Source organism: Amia ocellicauda, chromosome 23 (genome assembly GCF_036373705.1).
Source record: "Amia ocellicauda isolate fAmiCal2 chromosome 23, fAmiCal2.hap1, whole genome shotgun sequence".
NCBI classification, from domain to species: domain Eukaryota; kingdom Metazoa; phylum Chordata; class Actinopteri; order Amiiformes; family Amiidae; genus Amia; species Amia ocellicauda.
Genome location: NC_089872.1, coordinates 13,119,098 through 13,141,864, shown reverse-complemented (window position 1 = coordinate 13,141,864; position 22,767 = coordinate 13,119,098). Strand labels below are relative to the sequence as shown.

At 38.3% G+C, this 22,767-nt stretch overlaps 1 protein-coding gene across 12 annotated transcripts in view; it reads left to right on the top strand.

Annotated features, from left to right (window-relative positions):
- ehbp1 (EH domain binding protein 1) overlaps window positions 1-22,767 on the top strand; it is a 120,992-nt gene that overhangs the window by 52,613 nt on the left and 45,612 nt on the right. For 7 of the 12 annotated variants that reach the window (XM_066697276.1, XM_066697275.1, XM_066697272.1 and 4 more), the window contains 5 exons: window positions 13,138-13,316; window positions 14,174-14,222; window positions 17,387-18,289; window positions 18,520-18,597; window positions 18,938-19,081. In XM_066697276.1, the coding sequence (XP_066553373.1) occupies window positions 13,138-13,316; window positions 14,174-14,222; window positions 17,387-18,289; window positions 18,520-18,597; window positions 18,938-19,081 (1,353 nt within the window). The remainder of the gene's footprint in view (window positions 1-13,137; window positions 13,317-14,173; window positions 14,223-17,386; window positions 18,290-18,519; window positions 18,598-18,937; window positions 19,082-22,767) is intronic. The other 5 variants (XM_066697277.1, XM_066697271.1, XM_066697268.1 and 2 more) reach the window with 3 other exon arrangements.

The following is a 22,767-nucleotide window of genomic DNA, read 5'->3' as shown; positions in this document are numbered from 1 at the left end:
GGATATTCTGTCCCACAGTTTATGCAGAAGCCCATCCCCTCTCTGTATCCCGAACTTCATTACAGCAGCCCCGCTTTGCAAGTTAGGGGGTCGGAGTGTTCATACATTTTCTGAGGACTTTACCAATAACGGCATCCACATTGCTGGTACTGAATTGTTCATTTTGAATATTTACAAGCATTGTGTATCTGCACTTGGGCTCAGGGCCAAGAATTTCAACAAAGCCCTGTGATCTTCTTAATGTCTGCATGTAAGTGGTGTTAAGGTTGGGGGGAGGGAGCAATATTTATTGTGCTACATTTCCAGGGCAGCTCTGAATCAGCTGGCTGTAAACCCATGATTAATAACGGGACATCTCTCAAAATGGGAGCTTGATCATATTTTGTGAAGGTTTTTTTTATTACAGTTACTGTTAGGGTTACAATGAATTGCGTTATTCTTGCATCAACCATTCATTTGCATTCATAGTTAATTAAGATCTAGATTTCCCATAATTGGGTATTTATACAGATGTTTTCATAGACTTAAATTCGCAGTAGTGTTAGTTTATTGTTGGGTAGTGCAAGACTATTCTGAACCTTCTGTAAAACCAGCCTACAGCCCAAAATAACTGGAAACATCCAAAATAAATGTATTTTTCTCTATGTATTTTTAATAAACAGTACTAGATTTACAATACAACCAAATAGTTTATGTAAGGATTCAAACTAATACTGGAATTCAAAGTATTATCCACAGTTTATGCACCTGTGACACCATGGAGGGGGTTCGACCTAGCATCTGGGCTGTAAAGATGGGGTTTAGGAAACACTGCAGGGTAGGGTGATGTACGCGAAGGGTATTGGTTATTGTGATCAAAATCAAAGTCAAGACTGACATGAAGCCAGGGCATGCCCTCCCCAAAATTAATAGATTATCTGACTATATGTCTACATAAACTGTTGTTGTCATGTACACTAAGCACTAGTGGTAAAGTTTGGGCCAATGAAGCTGCTTTCCGTACGGTTTGTGGAGGTGGATTTGAGTCCATCTGCTTAGCTGAAAGACAACAGTACTGCAGGAAGATTGTCTGCCTGGATCCTTAAGACCTGCCACTGAAATGGATTTTGTCTTTGTCGTAGTGTTTAAGGACTCATTCCTCATAAACACACTTGCAGATCTCTTCACACTACTACAGCTATTTATTTCCAAAAATATCTCAAAGCTCACAAAATGCTTCTCACAAAGATATTATTAAAAATATTTAAATCGGTATTTTTTGTCGATCGTCTTTTAACATCTTTTCTCTTAGTACATTGGATCTTTCTTATTTTGTGACTCTCTACAACAAAGAGACTACTGGCGGTATGTTTGCGCTAGTATGTTTGGCCTTTCTTTGTACATCTACTCCTACATGTTTAAATCCTGTCAAAACTGGAAATAAGAAGCAAAACAGGGGTCCCCCCACTTTTGCATGTTTTACGCACGCACACATACACTCTCGCCTCCAAATGTATTCAGCTTGTTTACACTTTATTTTGAGTCTGAATAAATCTGGAGGTAACTGCATATATACATATGTATAGGTTTATGTTCAAGTGTTTGTTTTTGCAGTGATGTAACTATTTCAGTTTTTCATTTACATGACAAAACCTCCCCCCACCTCCCTTTTCCATACAGCTTTAATTAACGGGTTGCCTTTTGGTTTTAAAATCGAGGGCAGCCAGGAGAGGTGTGTCCTATTGGAATTTGTGTTTGAGCTCTTAGTGTAAGTCTTGAGGATTAATTTAAATGAACAATGTAAGTCCCTGGGAAGCTGAGAGTAGGTTGTTCTGATTCAGTAAAACCTTTTCTTATTGATCTCACCACCCCCCCCCCCCCCCATATGCTCTCATATACAACAACAGGCAAATGTACTACAGTACTGTACACTTGTCGTGCCTGGCTTCATTTCTGCGTTGACATTTTGGCAATTTATTTTATTTCTGTGTCTGTCCAGGCTGAAGTATTCAGCACCGGCATGAGTTTTTCACTTCCTGTAGGTGCTTTCATTCTGTCTGCTAATTTTATAGCAGATAAATTTTAAATAAGTAACCATAAGTAGTTTATTTCGCAGAGCAACCATGCAGACACAATTGCAAAGAGACAAACACACAAATGAAAAGTCCTTCTATGAAGTCCTGAGAGATTCCAAATAAAATGCCAAAAAATGAAAAGGAAATGTGTAAAAAACATTGGAGAAGTGAACGTGTTGGTGGTGGCTGAATGGGCAGGCGCTATACCTTTAATTCATACACTTGTTTGCTGAGGTAAAGAGCGCAGTGTAAATTAAATTAGTTAAATTAACATTATTTAATTGAGTTCGCAAAAGGCTTCTATATTTCTTAATTAGGTTGCAGAAGGTTTCTCTGAAGTCTTCTGCTTTCCTCACTCTCCGTGTCAGGGAGCTGATTGAAGAGGCTTGCTGGGGAGAAGACCCGTGAGAGCACTCTTTAGAACGGCTGTGTTTTCAATCTCACCTTCAGAACTACAATTCAATATTGCAGCCATACCCAGCTGTTCAAACGAGAACCAGGAGTCTTTAACACTTTCAGTGCCTTACCGTTAGTGCGCTGGGCTAATGGCTCTGTGGTAAATCGCACAAAAAGGAGAGTGTTATCTGCTGCCTGAAAAAGGAACAGAACGGCTTATGTGGAAGGCCAGAGAAGAAATATAGGCAACCTTTCATTGATTCTGCAATAATGGTGGAAACCCACAAAGAAGCTAATGTGACTAGTAGCCTCATAATCTGTGTAATGTAAGGAGAATAATCCTTAAGGTAAAGCATGACTGTTCATCTCGCTGTTTTTTAAAGTGATACTGGATATTGCGGGAGAATGTATCCTGGTTTACAGTGCAGCAGCAAATCCCAGCAATCCCAGGTCCATGCCTAACTGTGGATTTCTCGCTGTCAGGGATATGGGAGATGGTCCGAAGTATATTGACAGCTTTGTGCTTTTAACCTTTAAATCTTTCAGTTTGATAAAATTAAGTTTGTTTCAAACTAGGGGGGGAAAGTGAAAAAGAAATAACTTAACCTTTTAGCAGCTGATACAAAACCGAATGCGATACTTCCTTTGCCTTAAGAATGTCAAAGTTTGACATTTCGGTGCCGATTTGAAATTCTTAACATATATCTTTCCATATGTGTGTGATCATGTGCGTGTGTGTGCGCGGGCACGCGTGTAACTAACAAAACTATGTCATCAGACAGTGCGTGTTTGCATGCCTCAACTAAGGCTTAAGTTCATATCTGAAGCCCTCTCCAATAGTGCAATGTGCCAGGTGGCTGGATTAAGAAATGATGCTTTTGAAGATCGAGGGAGTTTTGGTGAGGGAACGTGGAAAAGGTAGTTTCTAACCTTCCAGCGTGGTGGACTTGCATGTTATAGATGTTTACTGTGGTTGTGTCCTCGTCTGATGTCCGTGTTGCCTGTTGTTTTTGTGTTAACCTGTGTCAGCTAGGTCTTTGCTGAGTAAATGGAGAAGCCCTCAGTGACAATCAGGTTTTCCTGATTTATTGACAACCAGGATGTGTTTTTAATGTCCCTTTTGAACAATAAGGCATTCATCACTTTAGAAGGAGTGAATTATGTACATTTCAGCTTCTGTGTCTTTAGTCTTGGGGGGGCGGCTACACAAACGCATTCAGCTGACCTTGGCAGACTGAATTTCTTTTCCATGGACTGAACCGCAGTTTTGTTGTATTGTTTTTTAAATCGACAGACACACATGAAAGAACTTAGTTGTAATGTTTTACACTTTATGATATCACCCAGTGTCAATTGATTTCTTAAGAGAGAGAGAGGCGCTCATCCAAGGTCTCTTGCATGTGTTTGTGTAGCCCCAAAAGACAACCACACATCAGTTGGAAAAATAATAACTCAAGGTTTTATATAACCCTGCTATCATAACACCTGTTAAAGGGGAGATGTGGAAATTACAGTATTCAGTGAAAGTTTTAAAAGGATAGCCACGCCTTGTGAACACTCAAAGCACAGAGCTGAACATTTATCAATGCAAGCACACCGATAATCCTAGAAGGATCAGTCTTTGCCACTGATGCTATCTACCCCCAAGTAAATTGAGTATATGGAATGATTACAGCATTATTACAACCCTAACCCTACCCCTAGCATATAACTAAAACTACCAACCTTGCTTTCAGACATTAATGTATGAGTGTTCCTAGTTCTTGTTGTGTGCAGTATGAAGCCGTGAGATTTCTGTGCACACTCCTTCCAAGGGCACTGATGTCTGTTAGCATCCAGTGGGAGAATTGGCCGTGCACCGAGGGGTAGCTCTCATGCTTTCCTGTCTGCTGAGTCTGAGTGAGGAAGGTTAGTGATGGATGTGGTTTCCCCTCAGAGCACCCTGGCTGTGGAGAAGCTAGCCTTAGACCTTCGGCAGTAAACCCACACCTTGATCTCTGTGGGGAGAAGTCTTTTCTTGGGGCACTCACTGTCATATCTCGCAAACCAAAGCAAGGTGCGCAGCATGGCAATGCAGATGAGCAAAGAATTGTGCAGCCACTATTTTAGAATAAACCATCCTAATAACGACATTTCCCTGCAGAGCTTTAATGACAGTTTAGTTCTAAGCCCTTCTTGTTTTTGGAAATGATGGTGTGAAGCAAAGGAATGATCCAGTGAGGCAGCTCTTGTGGGAATTGTGAGGACCAGGTCTGAGCCGTCATCTGCACACCCTTTCACATGCAGCATTCACTGTGTGTGTTCAGGCAGTTTCGATTGCTGTAAAATATTACCTTAAAGTTTTGCCATAAGCACTGATGCATTTAATGAAATTAGATTGTTGGGATCCCTTGATAAATAATTGATTTCAACATCTATAAAAAAGCAAACCCTTGCGATGGAAATTTCCTCTTTTGAATGCCTGTTGAGTGAACACTGTGGACATCCTTAGCCTCTTAGTCACTCAGCATGTTCTTTCCAGGGGACAGATTTAAAGTTTAAACTTTACATTTTTGGGCTTGGGACAGTAAAGCAGTTGTCCTTTTGTTTTATGAGCAGCTGATCAGTTAAGATGCTGAAGAGCTGTTCTGTAAGTAGAATGGTCTAAAAGCTAATGGGTTTACAAAGTGGTTTATAATCTTTATTTCATAACTCCTTTTTGTCATCTGGTGATTACAGTATTGGTTTTGGGGGGACGGAATAAAACAAATATTGTAATCTCCAGAAGAATTAAGAGTTTGAGTTAGGAAGTTGCCCGACCACAAATTTTGAAAATCTTATAATCTTCCATGTTTGATGTTTCAAACCTAATGGCATTTATTAGGGTGGCCCAAAAGGTGCTTTGTCCTTCCATGGTTGCCTGTAGAGGTTTTGAATGACATGGCAGAGAGAGACGGTAACATTAGCTTAATCTTGGCTTATCCTGCCCTCACACACAGGTGTGTGGGCTTAAACCCGGTCAAGGCCCGCTCCCGTAAGGCCCCAGAAAAGATAAATATTGCTCTTGTTGCTGAGATTGCAAGAAACGATGTTGCTCCACAAGCACATCTTGTTGAAGTGGTTACTATCAAGTTTTAATTAAATTAAAGCAAGTTCCTTCTACATGGAAAGAAGTAGGGGGGTAATTTTGGAAATGCCTTGCAAATTCGTTCCACGGATACGTACAGTTTAATTTTTCTTTTGCTTATTTCAGATTAAGATATTTTAACAAGCAAGAGTAATTAATATAAAGTTCTGATTTTTATTATTTAAAAAATTGTAATTGTGGTGAGAGAAATGTTAGAATAACTTAACTATTTATACAAGCTGAAAGATATATAGTCCTATTTTCATAAAAAATAATAATAAAAAAAGCCAGACAAGCTAAGAATCTAAGAAGTGCTCAAACCTGACTTAAGGCCACCTAATATTAGTTTCACCTCCTCATACTTCATAAATAGTGGTGCACTGACAGCCTCATACACTTGTTGATACATGCTTTAATCCCTGCATCCTCTGAAGAGCACAGAGCGTTTGTTTTCCCTCTGTTTTCCCAGATAGGGCCATTATTTCAGCCCCGGAGCAACCGTCTAAAGAGCAGAAGTTCATCAGTCTTCAGAAAAAAAAGTTTTTCGAGAGGGTGCAAAAAAAAAAAAGAAACTTTACATAAAAATAAACTCTTGACTGTAGATTGCAAAAAGCTTAAAATGATCATCCTCAACTATTCTGGAGGGACTCTCTTCTTTAGTAAAATGTTGTTCAAGAAATTGCATCCAATTGTGCAAAAAGCATGTTTATCAAAGAATGTCTTTCAGAAACCATTGATCAGCTCAGTCTGCTTACTTAGTGAGCTCAAGCAATTATCAATATATCCTTATTTTGATCAAGACCTTCGTTAAAGGGGTGACTTTGCAATTATTTTCATTTTAATTGCTTTGATAATCTCAGGATAAAACCGATGCTGTTTGGACAATGGCGAATTAACATTTGGGTCCTAACCATGCATTTATTTTCCTGTGTGACATATTTCTTGAAGTGCCTCCTTAATTAGTTTTCTGTTGAAGCTCTGATTAATTGATAAATAGACAATTTATCTGGCAGATCGGTGAACTACTGCACCCCTAATTTGTTTGTTGAGGATGCCAGTAAAGGAGATTTAATGCGTTACAGATTTAGGAGTGTTTTCTCTTTTAAACCCTCCTTGTCTTTTAAAATGACTTGAGAGGTGGTGTTGTTTTTTGAAATGGAAGAATTTGTTCTGATTATATGTATCTTTGTTTTGTTTATGAAATGTAATGTTTTCTTCATGGTGGAATCATGCATGAATGGCGTTTCGTACCAGAATGACACACAGAATTGAAAAAGACAGATGCTCGCTTTGCAGCCCCCGTCTTCAAATTGTCTGAATTTCCTGCTGTACAGCACAGCTAATTTGTCAAAGCGTGAGTGTGAGTAATGCTTTCTTACAAGTGTAACTGCACAGTCTTTCATGACAATCTAAAGCTATAGCTTACATGCTATTATACATGCAGGGCTAAAACTGGAGAGCCGAACAGCATGGTGTTGTTATTTATTTTTATTATGTATTAATTATGTATTTTTTTTTAGTTCAAAGCCTCTCAATTGGCTTTTATAGTAGAACAGACTCAAATTTAATTTAGTCATGCTGTTATCATTCTGCATTTGTAGTTTCACACTTGTAAAAAGTCCCTGCTCATGATTTCATGTGTTTATAAAATTAGTCTTTCCCAGATGGTGTGGTAATTTTCTATGAAACAAAAAAAAAAAATACACACAAAAAAGCTTTTTTGCTTTTGAGAAGATATTTTTTCTGTTGGTTTTGATTTTGCTAGACTTATTGTTACTACTTTAGAATTTATTACATTTTCATAAACCCAATGGGTAATCTTATTGACTCACCATTAGAATGAGTAAAAATGCATTAGATATGGATATTAATCCGGTATTAGTCTTAGGAGGAAGACATTTTATCTTTTTATTTGAAGCTGATAGTGATGCGTATTAATATTTTTGTGTGATGACTGGCTTTGATTTTGTTATTTTTTTAATTTTCACAACTAATGTTACAGTAGAACACTATATTAAACTTGGATGAGAAGAAATTAAGTCGGTACAGAGTTGTTGATTTTCAGTTTCTTGAGTTCTTGGAGTTGGCCAGATGTAAAATATATATATAAATAAATAAAATCCTGCCACTGACTTATCCTTCAGATTAAGAGACATCTTTTTACACTCAGGGAGGGGCATTTATACTTCATAGTACAGTTTGTGTTCCAAAGTCACTTTTTGCCTCAAGTCATCAGGTAGATGGGTATAAATGCTAAATCTGTACAAGTATGCATTAGGGTTTCTGGGTTCATAAACTGCTCTCCAAGGAAATTTGTTTTATTGTAGCATGTCTAGCCCCAAGCCCAAATAGGGGATTACAAGTTTTAAAGGGTAAGAGCATCATAGCCTCCTCAAACCTGACATCCCTCTGATGCCTTTTGAAGCCCTTAACTGCAGTTTCTGAGCGTTTTCTTTGCAGGAGGGTGTAGAGCATATATGATTGACCAGCCTAAATAGCAATAGGACCTGCTCCACCTACAGTGAACGACTGGAATATTTATACCTGGAACATCAGGATCATGGTTGTGGAGAGACCAGATCCTATTCTCTAGTAGACTTGGCTTGCATTTGACCTGCTTTTGTTGTTCTGTTGTTTGGAAGGTAACTGGCCTTTGTCAATCTCCTAAAATGTGTGTACTTTGGAGATGAGTAAAATTCCCCTTGTGACTCCCCGCTTGGTTCCTGGTGTGTGTGCGCGCTATGACATTGAAAAGAAACCCCTGCGGAAAACGTGCATGGAGAATTATAGAATAAAAACAAACAAAAACGGCAATATGATGAAAGAAAGACACTGTCTAGGTATCCGAACCCTGATCCACCCTGAAGGATGTTTGTTTTGTGTGAATTGTGATTCTGGACTGCAATGGGCCGTTTCAGCGTAGCCCACAGCATGTTCAGTAAGATACAAAGAGGCTATATGTTTGAAACACCACAAACTGCAATTTTCAGAGTGGTAGGAAGATGGGTAAGGACTAGTAAGGTCTGATTTTGAAGATAGATATTGCTGTAACCTTTAAAAGTGTTATACTGGCACTTTAAACGCAGCATGTGAAGTAAAAAGGATTCTAAATCTCTTCATAGGAGCCGGCGCCAACTACTCTGTGCGGCTGCAACACAACAGCGAACTGCTATCGCTTTTTTGAAACTGCGGTTTTGGAGATTGGAATAGAGGTTAATTTCCTTTTCTTTTATGCATGAATTTACCTGACAGAAGACAAATGGCAGATGTTCTCTCATCTTGAAAAAAATAAAACCATGATGGCTGGCAAAAGGCAATATCATTCCAAATGACATTTCTATTTTTTATGTGGGGTTTCTATCTACAGTAAGAGCCATACTAGCTTTATCAATCCAGTTACATGCTTCTGGAAAGCATGGCACTTTGAATCAGTTCTTTTCCCATGTAATCATGCTGGATTACTTCATCAATGAAAGATGTAAATCAAAACTAGACGGTGATTTAGGACTAGCCTTTCAGAGGAAACCCTGTGTGTTGGCTAACAGACATGAGTTTTAATAATCCTGGGATTTCTAGTTGGAAGCATTGTTGAGGGATTACAGCATTTATTTTTCCAGGATGTGTTTTATTGACATGGAATCTTCAATAAAAAATTTGAGTCATTGTTGCCTATATTTAAATGTTCCATATTATTGTATTTTGGTAAATAATGAAGGAATGTATCTATTTCCTAATTTTTGTTTTTGTATTTAATGATTGATTGGGATATACTACTCCTTTCCTTGAAGCCATACGAAACTGTTTTTTTCCCTTTTGGCAAGACACCCAATCGTTTGCTAAGGATTCATTTGTATTACAAGGAATGCCAGTGTTCAAACCCAAAACATTTTACACAACGTTTATGTTCCAGAATGTTCCCTAAAACGCGTCAATCGCATTATCTAGTCAAGATACAACCCTAATAATAAACCTAATTGGACTGAGGAACCTTCCCTTAAAAGAATAAATAATGCAAAGTGGACTACTCGCTTTACAGGGGATTATTATCGCCTCTTATTTCTATGAATAAAATAAACACATGTAACATAGGAAATGTAAGTAATAACATATTTGTTGTATGATGATTGTGAAGGTGAAATAGTTAAATCTCCCAGGCTTTTCACATTCAAGTGCTAATATAGACAACCAACATTGACAAGTCAAGGTTGCCTTAAGAATACTACAGTTAAAGTATGTTTTCTAATTGCTTTAATGGCTCCTGTGCATTCATTCCAGGTAATTATTCCATGAAAATTTGATTGCTACTTTTACATCACTTGAAAGAAAACCCTGCCTAAGGTGCCCTGCCTGCTAACATAAAAGTATTAAGCTGTGGACACTCTATAATGTGCTTTGTGAATTGCCAAACAGGTGTGATCCCCCTCCTTTATAGAGTGAATCGGTGGACTCGGCAGTGGCTGGTTTATCAGAAGGTTAAAGTTGGTTTATTGGATTTTCAGATCCAAATAAAAAGAACGCATATAACAGAATGAAATAGTCAAATCAAGGCCACAAGCCAGTGATCCATAAACACTCCTTTGATGAGGTAATTGTCAAAACATGCCCAAGAAATCGACCTTCATTTCTGCAAAACTGTATTGTGATCGGCCTTAATTCATTTTTTTTTTTTTAATCTGTGTATTTATCCTCTTTCAATGACCACATTTATTTTTTTGAATTTACTTTTGCTTCTCTCTTGATGTGGGATTTGGACTTTTCATTTACTGGAGATGCCTTTTTCATGCCAGTGGTTTGTTCGTCAGATTCGATTTTTTTTTTTTCTTTTTTCTTTCTTTGTGAAATTAAGTGACATGATCGCTTTTTTTTTAATTGTTACTCTAATAAATTTAATGCAATTAATGCATTCCTTTTGCTTTGACTTCCAAAAGGTCATTGTCTTTTTTGTAATACAATTTATAATAGTCAACCGTTTAACCTTTAATAATTGCCCGCCACACCCCTGCAACGAGAATTGCCTTTGGGGTAGAGTATTTATAATGTTCTGAAGAAAAATTAGATTTGTGTCGGATAAATGAGGTGGTGTACAGGAACCGCATGAGCCATGATTAAGTTTTTCATTCTTATTGCATATTTATGTCAAGAAGTAACTGAATGTGAAAAACGATCTTTGGAAGAAAACCTTTTTCATTTGCATATAAATTTCATGGTAGAAAACTGGAGTAGTACTGCAGGTCTGAGCAAGGACTTAATGTTTACAGTGTTTCACGTTTAATCAATTGTATGTTTAATATGTGATTATCATCTCCTGGGGAAAATCCTTGAAAAATAAGCACTTTAGAAGTTAGAAGTGGGTATGCTTTGGGAGCGTTTGGAACTTTTATCCTTTCAACCACATGTGATGCAGAACTGCGATTACCCAATTTAATCCTACCCTTTTTTTGTTGTTTTTCCAGAAACTATTTTTTTTTCTGAGAGCATTAACTACTGAAGTCATCCTATGATTTGTTTCTCATTCAGAAAGAAATCCCCCACAAAACTGTTTAATAATATGTATGTACATGTTATTGCTTTAGATTCCAAATGAAAAACACAACCCTTAATGGGCAGCAGTCCCCTGGGCTTCCTCTGAAGGCAAGGAAACAAATGGGAAATTGAAAAGCGGCTGTTGAGAAGCAGTGGGGCTGTGTGAATGACATACCTGTGGGTCTCCTGCCCGCACTCACCAGGACACAGCCATTCTCGGAGACAGCTAAAATCACACCTCCAGTCTCCCCCAAGTGCTCTGGCTTGTTTCAGGAGGTGGCTTTAAAAGTGGGTTAGTTGTAGTTTTGAACGCTCATCTTAAATTTTGTCATGTCAGCAGCAGCTGCTATAGTCTGAGCGGCTCCACACGGTCCCGTACTGTAGAGAACTCCTATTGGTTGTAAGCAAACAAACAGCCGTCTTCTGATCCAGCTGGCTGTGTTTCTCATTGTGCGTTGGTGTACTGCTCTCTCGGCAATATTTACACAAGTTAAATGGCTTATTAGCATTCTGTAATATGTGCTGCAGGTTACATTCCACCTATTAGTACTTACAAGATTTCTGAGTAATCCACCTTTTTTAAATGTACATGTATACTTGTTAAGTTGATAAATAGCCTTTAAATCATAAATCATAATGGCTTTCCAAGTCTCAAGTCTTTTTTTTTTTTCTTTTGTAACTACTTTAGCCAGCCAATGGGGGGCGTTGTTAGTCTGCTGGAAATATTTACAAATGCCCAACTGATTTAGCCTCTTGATCACAAAGCTAATAGTTACCCTCTCTGAGATGATGAAAGAACAGATTACAGCCTCCACAGAATCGAGCAAAAGTTGGATTAATTTCTCATAGTTTATATTTGTTTGTTTTGTTTGTTTTCTTGTTTCTAAGGAACATTTTTTTTTATACTTTTGTATTCTTGTCACAGCAACTAATTACTTTACTTCCAGATAATGTAATCTTTGCTCCCAATAAAAGGATAGTATTTTAGACCATTTGGTTTATTGGACTTTAAAGCTTAAGTATGAGATTTACATTCATTAATGCTGTCTTTGATAACACTTCAAAGTAAGATGTAATTAATAATGTTTACATTATCAACGGTTATACGTTTTCTTCTATTATACATGACCATTTAAGACATACGTTTTGATAATCTAGAAGCCATTTGTTTACACATTTTTTGTTTGTTAAAACTGTGCTAAGAGTTTTGGTAAATAGTTAAATTTTTCACTTTTAAATTAAGAAGTGTGAGGGAGAAGACGAGGTTTTCAATGTATCCGGTAAAATGGGATGAGAAGAAATCATTTTTCTGCTGCCTAGAATTATTTAAAATTAGAATTATTTTTAAAAACTTTTGGATTAGTTATTAGAATGAATAGTGTGAAAAAGTGTTCTTCATAGAATTTTAAATGTTTTGGGTTGTGTAGTGGCTTTTTTGTGGTATTTCTTTGTGTCTACCTTCCCCAGTACAAAGATGGGACACTTCTATTTCTACTTTCATTTGACTTTGAAATTAAATGATATGTAGACCTATTTGTTTCATTATTATATATATGTTTTGTTCGTTGGTGAGATGAAAATAATGAAAACAAAATACATTTTAAAATAAAAATAATTTAAAAAGTAAATGTGTCCGGATGACGTAATGCATCCAGGGATGGCTGGATAGGAAGGGCCCGGAGCCCTGTGCAGATTTGACATGACGCTTCCACCTGTGCAGATCTCAGCCTGCTCCCCAAACCAGGGAGGAATCCTGCACTGCCAGCTTCCTTCACAGAGAAGCGCCAGGGGCAAGGATTGAAGATAATAACTAGCGATTGTTGTCTTTTAGCCTGGCCTCCATCATCAGAAATTGACAGTTTTTGAAGAGCCAAATAGACATCAAACGGTACACATGATCTGGTTAGGTCAATTTAATGTTAATTTCACTCCCTCTGTTATTCCTTTTAAGTTTTTTTTTTTTAGTTTTTTTAATTATAATTTTATTTCTTTCTCTCACTTTCTCTCACCCCCCCACCCTCCCGATTTTTTTTTTTTCTTTCTTTTTTTTCTTTCCAGCCAAGCCCAGTTCCGAGCCCTGTTCTGGGGAAGAAGCCAAATGCCAGTCAGTCGCTGCTTGCCTGGTGCAGAGAGGTTACAAAAAACTACAGAGGGGTAAAAATAACCAACTTCACCACATCCTGGAGAAACGGTCTGGCCTTTTGTGCATTATTGAACCACTTCAGGCCTGACTACATGTAAGTGAGAGAAAAACGGTCCATGGTGATACTGCCAGGTCGGGGAGAGGAGTTAGTTGCCCACACGGGACATTGTGATGTGTATTTTAGCTTTCCAATGTCAATTTAATCATAAAAGCTATAAACCTCTTTAGATCAGAACTTTTTTCTTCTTAAATGTTTCCCCAGCATTGCTTTTAAACAAGCAAGTTGCCTTCTCACTCTCAGGGGAAAAAGAACAATTAGAAAATGGAAAAATGTATTTTGTAAATGGTTTCATACTTCTCATATGTATCTAGAGTTTGCTTTAATGAATCCACTTTACATACACTTAAAATATCAAATGAATGCACTGACTCTGTTTTGGTTTTCCCAGATTTGCTTTTTCTTCTCCCCCTTTCAGTTTCACACTGTCATTATTGAGGAAAATGGGATCTGTATTAAACTGATTTGTTTTTGTTTTTTTCCCCCCTTTTTTTACTAATCTCATCCAAATAGCTGTCTACAGGAAGATTACAAAAATTGTGTCAGTGTTGAAATAAGATGAGACAAATAAGCCTGTAGGTCTTTGTACACTGACAACAAGGGATTACTGCATGGTAAATTTGGTTTTAAAGGCTGGCCTCTGGTCTGTGCCTGTTAACTTCACTTTTTAGATGGAAAACCTTCAGGCAAAAAAAAAAAGAAAAAAAAAGAGAAAAACATGTGATCACTGGTTATTTTTTTATTTTTCCACTCTATTAGTTTTGTTGATTGCATAGCTGTGAAATTGCTTGTTACAGTATAATGCCATTATAGATCACATTTTTAAATGCAATTTTTATATTGCCGCTTTTATCAAATACTGTCGATGCCCACTGTTGTGCTTTCTCCCTCAGTGACTACAAGTCCCTCAGTCCTCAGGATATCAAAGAAAACAACAAAAAGGTAAAGACCGCCAGCTGACACAAATTTAGCCTGACTGCCTGTTGTTTTTTTTTTCTCCCTAATATATATTTTTGATGATTATTATTAATCCTTTTAAGAAAGGTGAGTTATATTTTTCCAGGTTTATAATTGCTGCACAGAAGGTAGCTCCCCTGCTGTTCAGATGGAAAGTGTTATAAAATTTAGTTTTGTTTTGCACTCTAGCTCACAAGAAAGAGGAAAATCACCTGGGAATGCTAAGATAGCATCATAATTTAATGCCTGCTGTGAGTGTACTAAACAGCTTCAGTCTCTAGCTCTATACAGTGCATTTATATGAGGCACTGGGAACCTTTTTTTTTTTTACATGAAAAGCTTGTTATTTGAGGTACGTGTCACTAGTCCAGGATTTCTGTAATCCATTTTAGAGCTAACATTTGCGTTTAAAGCATTTCAGCTGGAGAAAGAGCTGCTATCCTTTATAAGACTTTTTTTTAGTTCCCCCCCATTGAGGAATTTTCTGCAAAATGTGCAAGACGAATAGGTTTTCGAAAGGGTATCTAACTGAGTTAAGAGTGCATATCACTTACAGCCCCAAAGCCTGCCACTTTACATTTCCTGCGAGCTTATAAAACAGATTGGGTGCGAGTACTAGTTACTTATAAACGGTCTATATTAAACTGTCATACATGCAGTTGTGAGTGTTTACATACATACATATATACATAGAGAAATATATCCTTAATGTAAATTCCCCCTTCAACCAGGATTATAACTTTAACAGGCCAATAAAAGATGGTAGTAGCCAAACATATAAGTTTTATTTATTTATTATGTTTTTGTGTGTATAATCTGAAGTGTATCATTTAAAACTTTTTTTCTGGGAAAAGCCTATATTGTTTATTGTGTAGCTTACTTCTTTCATCACTCGTTCAGCCCCCTCGCTTGACAGCTACATTGAATATCTCAGTTGCTTCCTGCAGGTTTATTTCCTGTGCTCACACAATTCTGACTGATAACCCCTAGTGCCCTTGTTTGGGATGAATGCCACATGACGAACAATGGCCATGTATAATGTCCATGCAGATGCATAGCGCATTTGACGTTTCCTCCTCCTAACCAATTAAGCCAACATCTATGAATGAATAACAGAGTGCTCCCTATAGCTGGTAAATTGAGAGGCTGGTTAACGCAGAGTCACAGGTGACCAGTGGAGGGGCAGCAAAGGTTAAGGTTGCCGAAAGCCTGTATTTGTCCCAGGCAACCTTTCACATTAGATCGTCTTTTTTTTTCTTTCTTTTCTTCTTTTAATGATTTTCATAATCCCAGACTCAATTGAAATATACTCTTGATAGAATAAAATCAATACAGTTAGTTTTGTAGGCTTAGATTCTGTAGATTCTTAGATTCTAACCACTGAATTAAAAAAAGAAAGAAAAGCAAAAAGTAATTTGCCATGATATCTGATCTCGGTCGCTGTGTTGTGTATTGTATAATCGAGAAATGTTTAGAATATGGCCTGTGGGCCTTCTGCTGATGGACGGTGGTTTGATGTGTGTCAATCAACCTGAAGGGCCACTTTTCAAAGGAGGCTTAGTAAATCAAAAACAATGTGCTGTTCACAAAGTTCTGAAAAATGCAGCCCTGCTCAATTTTAAGTGAAGAAGAGATTTAGGGGGAATGTGCAAAATGCAGAAATAAGCCACTTAAGGATAGACTTTAAGAAAAGAGTTTTACGGAGGACTAAATAACAGTAGTAATAGATGTTGGGTACTTTTTAATGGAATTATGGTCTTAAAGGTATTTAGAATATGAAGTATGTCACTTCATCTAACATGAACTGTAGCTTAAAATAAAACTAAAGCACAAATACAAAGACTTTTTTTTTTTTTTTTTTTTTCCCATCCTAACTTGCCGCACCTATTTTTTTTCTTTCTATTCAGACTCAAGGTTGTCGTTCACTCTCCCAGAGAACACTTTTAGTTGCTGGAGAACAATAAAAAAACACTTTGCTGCTCTGAATAAGTGTGCGAAACCTTATCAGGGCTCTTTTTTTCTTTCCTTCTTTCTTCTCACAGTAAGGTGAAAGTGAAAACTTCAAATGACATGCTGTAACAGCATTGTTTTTCTCGTACCTGCCTACCCTTTTTTGTGTTTTGTCCCCTTCTCTTTGTTTTTTGTCTGTGCGAGGGCTGTGTCACAATAGCCATTGTTAAAGCCTGTAGAATAATACAAAAAAAAAATTGTAGTAATTAATTGTAAATTGAGAAACGGATTACCTTGATTATTCCAAAACTCGATAAACCTGCAGATCCAAAATGTCAAGACCCTTAGACAATGAAAATGGTGTTCGTCAACAGGCAGAATCAAAAACGCCATCAGTGGGCCTGAGATACAAGTTGTGATATCGAGAGGGACCCTTTCATGGGGGCGGGGGTGGGGGGGTGGACTTGCTTCTTGTCTTGTTATAATGGCTATTTTTTTAAATCGCCTATCAGGTGATCTGGGATTGAGTTTTGCTTCTTGATTATCTGCCTGTATTTTTCATCAACACAAATCACTGCAATTACATGGGCAGTAGAAAGGAGAAGGTTGATCGGCTGCGATAAGGCCCAGGACGGATTAGTTTAGTGTTTCTTTATATCTCACTTTCTTATCTCAGAACCCATCCTTGACATTCTCTGTCACTGCAGACTTGTCCCACTGATTCCTGATTGTCCTATTCCAAATCTAGTCAGACATGAGATGGCTCTCTTAGCATATCCCAGTTACCTGTTAATACCTGCCTAGTGGAGGTTAGCTAGGTCTAAATGTTGGACTGCTTTGCCAATTCTCACAGGCTATGGACACCAGAGCGGCATGTTTTTACCTTCAGGAGTGATGCTTACTCTGATTATTAGGTGCAGGTGGCCTGCTTGGCCATGATGTAAAGGCCTGTGTCCAGTGTAGCCATTGACTCACACTTGACCTTGAAGGTGGCATTTAACCTCATGTTTCAGTAGCGTAAATTTAAATAAAAATAGTAAAATGAGATTGTCATTCCTAGCCTGTAGCTGGAGTTTGTGTATGAACTGAAAAAGAAGAGGGTAATTGTATGAATTGCTAAAGACTAAAGTCAAGTGGATTTGCCCATTGCAATTTCTTAGTAATTTTTTCACTATACACTTTTTTGTTGATCTTTTTAGGCTTACGATGGCTTTGCCAGCCTGGGAATCTCTCGGTTACTGGAGCCATCGGACATGGTGCTGCTGGCCATTCCTGACAAGCTCACAGTCATGACCTACCTGTACCAGATCAGGGCTCACTTCAGCGGTGAGGAGCTCAATGTGGTGCAAATTGAGGCCAACAGCAGTAGGAGCACCTACAAAGTGGGGGACTTTGAAACGGACACCAATAGCTCCATTGATCAGGACAAATTTTACGCGGAGCTGAACGAGGTGAACCGAGAGACGGAGGCCCAGACTGCGAATGGCGCCGAGGCGGCTCCCTGTCCCGAAGAGCATACTGTGAGCAGCAGCACCGCGGACAAGCTGAAGAACGATAGCCCTCCTCCCACCATCACTGTGGGCCCCAGCACCATAGCAGCCCCCTTGTATGGGTCGCAGATCAATGCTGATCCCCCAAAACTTCCCCCGAGCTCCAGTGGGGCTTCAGACGCAGAGGAACTTCGCAAGTCTGACAGGATAGATACGGCACAAGCACAGCCTTCACTTGGTAAAAAGAGGCTCCTGAAAGCAGACACTTTAGAGCTGAGTGACTTACAGCATGTCAGCGATCAAAAGAAGGAGCCATCCCCCACGCTCCCGAGTGAAGAGGCTGACAAGGAGAGAAAGGGGAGCACGGGGCCCATCGGCGGCTCTTTGGAGAGGGACAGGGCAGTGCTCCCAGAGAGCAGGAGCCCAGAGCCAGCGTCCCCGGTGAGGAAGGCAGGGGCTTCCACTCCGCCACACAAGCTGGGCTTCTCCTACAACCGTGACGCCGACCTCATCAAGAAGAAGCGGGCGAGCCTTCGCAACTCTGAGGCGGACGGGGTCTCTGACACTGGCGCCTCTCTCAACCACGCAGACCAGGCCACCAGAAACTTGCAGGTAACAGCTGTCCTCTCATCAACACATGTAAACCAGGGGAAAACAGTTAGTCAATAATCTTGTGTTCATTAAGCCTGATGATGAGAGCATTTGGGAATTAATTTATTCCTTCCCTCCTTCCATAAAATCAAAAAAACATTGTCCTCTTTTAAGATTTTTCATGATAAGCCCATAATAGCCTTGCTTGAAATATACATTTGTTTTCCCTATGTAAATTACATTTTCTCCAGCAGATGACACCTGTCCAGCACTCAAACATGGCTGATGAGAAGGTGAGGTCCTCTACAAGCAGCTGCATACAAAAGCAGGCAAGCCCAGTATATGTCAAGGCTATATGACCATCCGTTGGTCCACTCAAGGGCAGGGAGTCCGTTTTATGCTTTTCAAATAAGATCTCCTTTCATTGCTTTTGGCTAAAGTTTGCATTGTTTTCCTGATTCCCTGAATACTTTAAACATGGATATAGATCTAATATTTCCTGGCAAGGCAGGGATGTCCTTACAAATGTCCTGTTTTTACATCTTCCAAAAGTTTTAATGTTTTTTCTAACACTGGGTAAGTGATGCATTGCTAGACATGTTTTAAACCACCTCACCTTCCACGACTTATCCCAAATCCTCACCTCTTGTGCCCCATATACCCAAACAGAGGGTACAGTCTCGACAGGAGGAGCTGAAGGAGAGAGCCAGGCTTCTACTGGAGCAGGCCAGACGAGACGCTGCCATGAAAGCCGGAAACAAACAAGTGACAAGCCTAACCTCCCCTCCGTCCCGCAGTGCGCATCTCACTGAGGTGATCTATTCACACCAACATACAGTCAGTGTCATTTTGAAATCATTTTGAAAGCAAGAATTGGGAACAATATGCTGTCTTGCAAATGTTTTATTGACAAGAATCTTGCCTCTGTTACTCCCATATCCCCTATCACAGAGCTAGCAAGGGTTTTTGGTACAACCAGCTCTTTGATTAAATTAAAGAAACCGTAATAAAACTATGAAGATTGGTAAAAAGCACATTGGAGACAAATGGTAACACAGCAAAAAAAATTGCACCAAGAAAAAAATGATTGTGATGAAAACAACGTAAGAGATTAGTGTTCATCCATCGCCTCCGGCCATACATGGAGGTGCTAACATGAAGATTTGACATTGTTTTGCTTAAATTGCATCATTCAACATGGTGCAATACCCTCAAGAAGATGTGAGGAGTATGTTAGTGACAAGTGCGTTTTGAATGACCCTAAACACCCAGCCAGACTAAATTGAAGTTAGAAGAAAAATCCTTTGTATTCAGTAAGATTTGCTGGTGACCCTATACTATTGATGTGCGTGTGTGTGTGTATGTGTATAAAATTAAAAGAATTGTAAATATCTTTGAGTAACAACCTGATCTTGAAACCCATCTTTAAAAAATGGCATTGATCACTCAAGACATTTCATGACTTACAATAAGTAGTGAAACAGGCGCTACTCCTTTTGGTTGGTCAAATGTGCATGCATCATTAGATAGCAGTTTAGCAAGGACTTGGTAGTAATGAGACTTGCTATGTTCCTAATATTGATTTGTTAAAACATGCACTTGGGATAGCCTTGTCTGTAAATGTTTCATTGTTTCAGTTTGTAAATAAGGTGTAAGGAATAAACTGAAGGTTAATGTAGCATAGCTTCTTTTCGGATGCAGTCATGGTACCTCTCAAAATCAACAAGTTCAATATTGCTGGGTTTTAAACATATTTATGCATTTTAATTAAGTAGTTCCTGTTCTTTACACAGTGCATATCAGTTCTAAAACAGTGTGCAAAACTGGGAATGTGAACAGTTTATTTTATCAATATTCGAAGAGTCATTTCAATCTAATCGCGTTCTCTGCAACTTCTCAGGGGGCGGAAAGGGTTAGCAAAGCCAAAGTCCTGTCATTCCATTTTCCTTATGTAGTTATCATCAGATAAAGTGTTTGGGGGCTGTTCTGGGAGTGTCATTATGCATGTCTGTCACCTCAGCAGTGATTCATGTCCATCCCGCTTCAGTAGCTACAGAGCTGGAACAATTAAAGAACTTCAACCAGCGCTTCAAAATATATATATATATATATATATATATATATATATATATATTTTTTTTTTTTTTTTTTTTTTTTTCTGACGTCCAGGTTGCACTCTGAATTCTAGTTAATAATAAAAATTGTCAGTGGTAATTAGACCAAGTTGCTTGCCTGTAGTGCTTGCAAATGGAAGTCATACGAAGTGATTTCCTTCCCACCGCACTGAATTGCAAAATTATCGCAGGCCACTTTCTCTGTGTTCATCTATGCTCTCTGCCCAGTCATTTTATTTTCCTTTCATCAGCACGTTGCTTATTACAAAACCTCCCCACATTATGATAAACAGAGGTGCAATTAAAAGGCCTTATCTGTACACGGGGAAACAGCTGATATTTCTTTTAACGGAACCACTCGTGTCTGAGAAGCAAAATGTGCTGTAACCTAATGAAAAATGCATAAAATATTTCAAAATCCTCTCATGCCATGTTAAGTATGGAGAAAGGGTGGCTGACTTTGACTTTTATATTCATCTTAAACGGAGACACCTTGGTGACATGGAGTTACTCTGATAGTGGGGGGTGCTCTTCCCTCTTTTTAAGAGCAAATGAATAATGTCCTGACCGTGGGGGAAACACGCTGGGTGTCTCTTATGAGATTTAAATGAAATCACTACCAGTAAGGGCAGCTTGCACTTGTGCATAATCTACAGTCACACTTAATATGAACCATGCAGTATCCCCCAGTAATTATGGAATAATTTCACTAAAATGCTATTAACTGCTTCGTTGATAGGAATGTCCTTCCTATATTTACAAGGCACAACATAGTAAAAATGTAGTAAATTTAATATTGTGTGATTAATCAACACAAATACAAGCTATACCTGTTCTCCTGACCCAGATGGATATACTGTTTGAAGGGCAGCATTAGGTCTATAAAGACATTTAGGTGAACCGTTGAGGAACCCCTTTGTTAGTAGCTTATGTTGAGTTTCGTCACTTTACTATAAGAGCCAGCCGAACTGCCTTAAATGCACACCGAGACTTCCATCCTTTACAAGTTTAGCATTTTCTTTCTTCTTTTTATTTTATTTTATTATACTCTGGCTTTTAAAGTAGGGAAATGCATTATGCATCGTGCAATATGCTCTGTAGACCCCCTATTTCAATATTTCAATTACAGTGTCATCTGCAGTGACAGTGTGAAGGTTATTCCAACTTGCAGTGCACAACTTGCAGTTACAAAACGATGTTATGCCTTCAGATTGGCCCGTTGGAAATGACAATGGTGTCTGTTAGATGGATTCTAAAGACAGCATGAATAGCCAGTTTCTGAGATATATTCACTTTTCAGGCTATGCTTTTAACCTTATAATACAAAACGGTTTTCAATAAAGGGACAGAAATATTAGGTGGTATGCAATGGTAGATACAGATACAAAGTCTCTACAATTGCTTGTGACATTGTGACAAAATTATATTGATCCTTTTATTACTTCAATCTAGTCTAGTATGTTTTTATTGACCTTTATTTCAATTTCAATGAGTAGGCTCAATATTAGGAATGAACTACTGCAAGAAATACAATGAGAATAATACATATATACATAAAATGTGGTATAAAGGTAAACAAATATGGTATAAAGGAAAAAAATAAAATCTTGGTTATAGGGATTGGTAAATGTACTACATTTTATACTAGTTTCCAAAATATACCAGCACAGGCATTAAAATGAGGACACGGGATTTAAAAATTTAAATACATAGCATTTGGTAATAAAATATCTAAAAAGCAGCAGCTTTCCCATTCTGTTTGTTTGCGGTCTGAATTTAAAAAGGAAGAGAAATGCCCTTGAATTAAATCCTTTTGAATGTAAGCCTTGGAATACTATTTCAGCATAATCTAAAAATAAATGACAACCTCCAAGACCACCCTGCTAAAACCATCAGAAAAAAGAAATAACCGTAGTGTGACATTCTCAAAGCGATCATGGGCTGTTCACTTCTGTGTCTGCTTAAAGTCTTCTGTGTTGTCAGGGAAAGCTGTGTTTATCCCTATTTAGAAGGTCTTGCTTATAAAATGTGCCACTTTGCAGCATGCAAACCATTTTGTTCCCAAGGACAATGGGCTAATGAGGCTGCAGTGCATTAGTGGAGTCAAATATTGAATTGTTTTAGTTTTTAATAGAAAACATTGATCAAAAGAATCCTCGTCTCTCCGTCTGATAATTGTTAGCGATTTAGATTAGATTACTTGATGTCTGTTTTGATTGCTAAGAAAATTGCTGCCGACGCGTTATCGCTGGGGTGGCCTAGCAAATGTATCTTGCTCTAAGTAGTGACTTTGTAGTTTAGCATGCATAAGGAATATTTTAATTAAATTAAATCTGACTTCATTGTTCCAGGGCAATCATTTAATGCAGAAGTGTAAAATGGCAT